Source organism: Octopus bimaculoides, chromosome 3 (genome assembly GCF_001194135.2).
Source record: "Octopus bimaculoides isolate UCB-OBI-ISO-001 chromosome 3, ASM119413v2, whole genome shotgun sequence".
Classification (NCBI taxonomy): Eukaryota; Metazoa; Mollusca; class Cephalopoda; order Octopoda; family Octopodidae; genus Octopus; species Octopus bimaculoides.
In genome coordinates this window covers 141,573,660-141,576,159 of record NC_068983.1, presented here as the reverse complement: position 1 = coordinate 141,576,159, position 2,500 = coordinate 141,573,660, and the positions used below count along the sequence as shown (strand labels likewise).

General features: G+C 37.1%; 1 protein-coding gene across 2 annotated transcripts in view; it reads left to right on the top strand.

The window, feature by feature from the left end:
• Positions 1-432: 432 nt before the first annotated feature.
• LOC106867184 (MAM and LDL-receptor class A domain-containing protein 1) overlaps positions 433-2,500 on the top strand; it is a 47,277-nt gene continuing 45,209 nt past the window's right edge. For both annotated transcript variants that reach the window (XM_052966592.1, XM_014911983.2), the window contains exon 1: positions 433-521. In XM_052966592.1, coding sequence (XP_052822552.1) covers positions 437-521 — 85 coding nt within the window. In that variant the 5' untranslated portion in view covers positions 433-436. The remainder of the gene's footprint in view (positions 522-2,500) is intronic.

The window sequence follows — 2,500 nt, the reverse complement described above, 5'->3', positions numbered from 1 at the left end:
AAAAAAAAAAAAAAAAGGGTATGTAAAAGGAGAAAGGGCTCTATACCCCTTTCCTTTTTTTCTGACCAGGCCCCCGTGGTTTTATGGGTTTTCCCACGTGTAACCTTTCCTTTTTCGAAGCGCCTCCTCCTTTGGGAGTTCTATTTATTTATTTATTTATTTGTTATATCTTTCTCTGTTTTCTTCCTCTGTTTAGACGAACGTTCCTACCTTTTCGGACAAATCCTTTTGTAACCTTCGTCCTGACTTTGTCCTTACATGTTTTTAATTGATATTAGCCCTTGTGGCCAATAAAACGAATTAATTATTATAATCTCCTATAACATATCCCAACCAACACTATCTTCAGCACTACTATCATGTACTAAACTGCTGAGATCATAGTTATATCTATAATCTGTCATAAATTAATATTCTTATATTCACAGATCATCAGATGAAGCGGTGTCTCTGTCAATCTAATTGCATCAATCTGATATTATTGGTAGTTGCTGCTTTAACTTTATCTGGACATGCTGAATGTAAGTATAAATAAATCTATGCTATCTCATTCTAAACAGAAAGAAAGCATGTTTGTTTATAATTGTAACAAGTCAGTGACGGATCTTGGAATGTTGTGAAAATGTTCGCATTCAGCTACATGACATTATAGAAGAGAATAGATGTTGTTTAGTGAATAATTAACCAATGGATTTTTTAACATATATTGTCATTGACATATATTTTCATAGTATTGTTTGTATATATTGAGTAATTGCTTGAGAAACTCACTACACTTAGTGGCTGCACACATACACACACAAACACACACACACATATTGTCATCTAAATGACACAAAAATGAAAATAACACTGACATTTCAATTTAAGAGACATATTTACCAAAATTACAAAAAAAAAAACAAATCTTGAAATACTAAATAGTAAATTTATTCAATAAAATCCCCATTGGCTTCAACTATGGCTTCCAGGCGATTTCGGAATCTCCAGCAACCCTTCTGGACGGTCTCCTTGTTTAAGTTGGTGAATGCTGCCATAATCCTTGTCTTCAGTTCATCTTTGGTGTTACAAGGAATTTTGCTGGTCTCTTGTTCAACTGCACCCAAACATAATAACCAAGGGGGCTGCAGTCTGGGGAGTTAGGTGGCCAGATGTTAGGTGTGATGTGGTCGCAGAAATTGTCTGACAGCCATGATTGGGTTCTTCTGCTTCTGTGGCTTGGTGCAGAGTCCTGTTGCTAGACATAGGGTCTTCCAACAGCCCCCTTCTTCAACCAGGGCAACACTACCTTCTCCAGGCATTTGATGTAGGCCTTCGTGTTTAGTCTGTGGCCATGTGGGAAGCTGAATGGAGGCATAACGTCACCATCACAAGTGATCACTGCAAACACCATGATGTTGACTGGATGTTTAATTTTTATCACTCTCAGTGCAAGTTTTGGGGACTGGCAAGTCAACAGTTGTTCTGTGTGCTAACCATATGTTTGTAACGGAGCTTCCGGCGCAAATGCTAAACAGTACAGCATGTTGTTTCGAAACTTCTGGCAGACGTTTCGCTGACATTTCAAAAGTGTTGCATGAAAGTTACCAGCATGTAGCGAAAAAATATCCCAGTTTCAAACAGATATTTCCTCAGCCGCCTATTGTAGCCTTTCAACGGAATAAGAACATAGAAGAATTATTGGCCTCTATATCTGACTCCAAGAAAACGAACATTGGAATATCTGCACGCTGTACCTTAAAGAAAAGCCGCAAGAGAGGTAAGCTCTGTTCATTGTGCAACAACATGAGTGAAGTGAATTCCATCAGAAATCATAACAGAAATGTTACGATTTATACAGAAGGGGGAACATGTAAAGATTCCCATTTAGTGTACGCTGCAGAATGCACGAAACACCAGCTTGATTTATGTTGGTTGTACAACAGAACAATTAAACAAAAGGTTTAATAGGCACAGATTCGACGTCAGGTACAAGAACGGTAGTTCAACAGAACTTGCTGAACATTTCGTTTCAAGCGGCTGCAATTTTGAAGAAGACTTGAAAGTGCATATTCTCAAAAAATATTCTGAATCTACCTCACTTTCACTTCTCAGAATGTATGAGGAGAAATGTGTTTGCGGGTTATTAACATCACGCCCTGGAGGAATGAATAAGATGACAGGAGAATATCATCAAATTTATACAAAACTGTTTGATTGAATATTCTTCTTTCTCTCTTTTTCTTTCCTTTTTTTCTGTCGTCTTCCTTTTTCTATTTTTTCTTTCTTTCCGCTTGTTATAAAACTTAAAAACTGATGATGTCATTCCATCAACGTATGGACGCTGGTTACTCTCGTTCATGGTTTACGCTTAAATTTCTGAAATTTTAAAGTTTTAATCACCTTTTGTTTTGAACTTGACAAAGACAGACGTACTGTCGAAATATTGTTCAACGAATAAAACATCTATACAATCGAATCTCGCTCTTCGTCTTGACTATTTACCTTCGTGAAGAGTTAC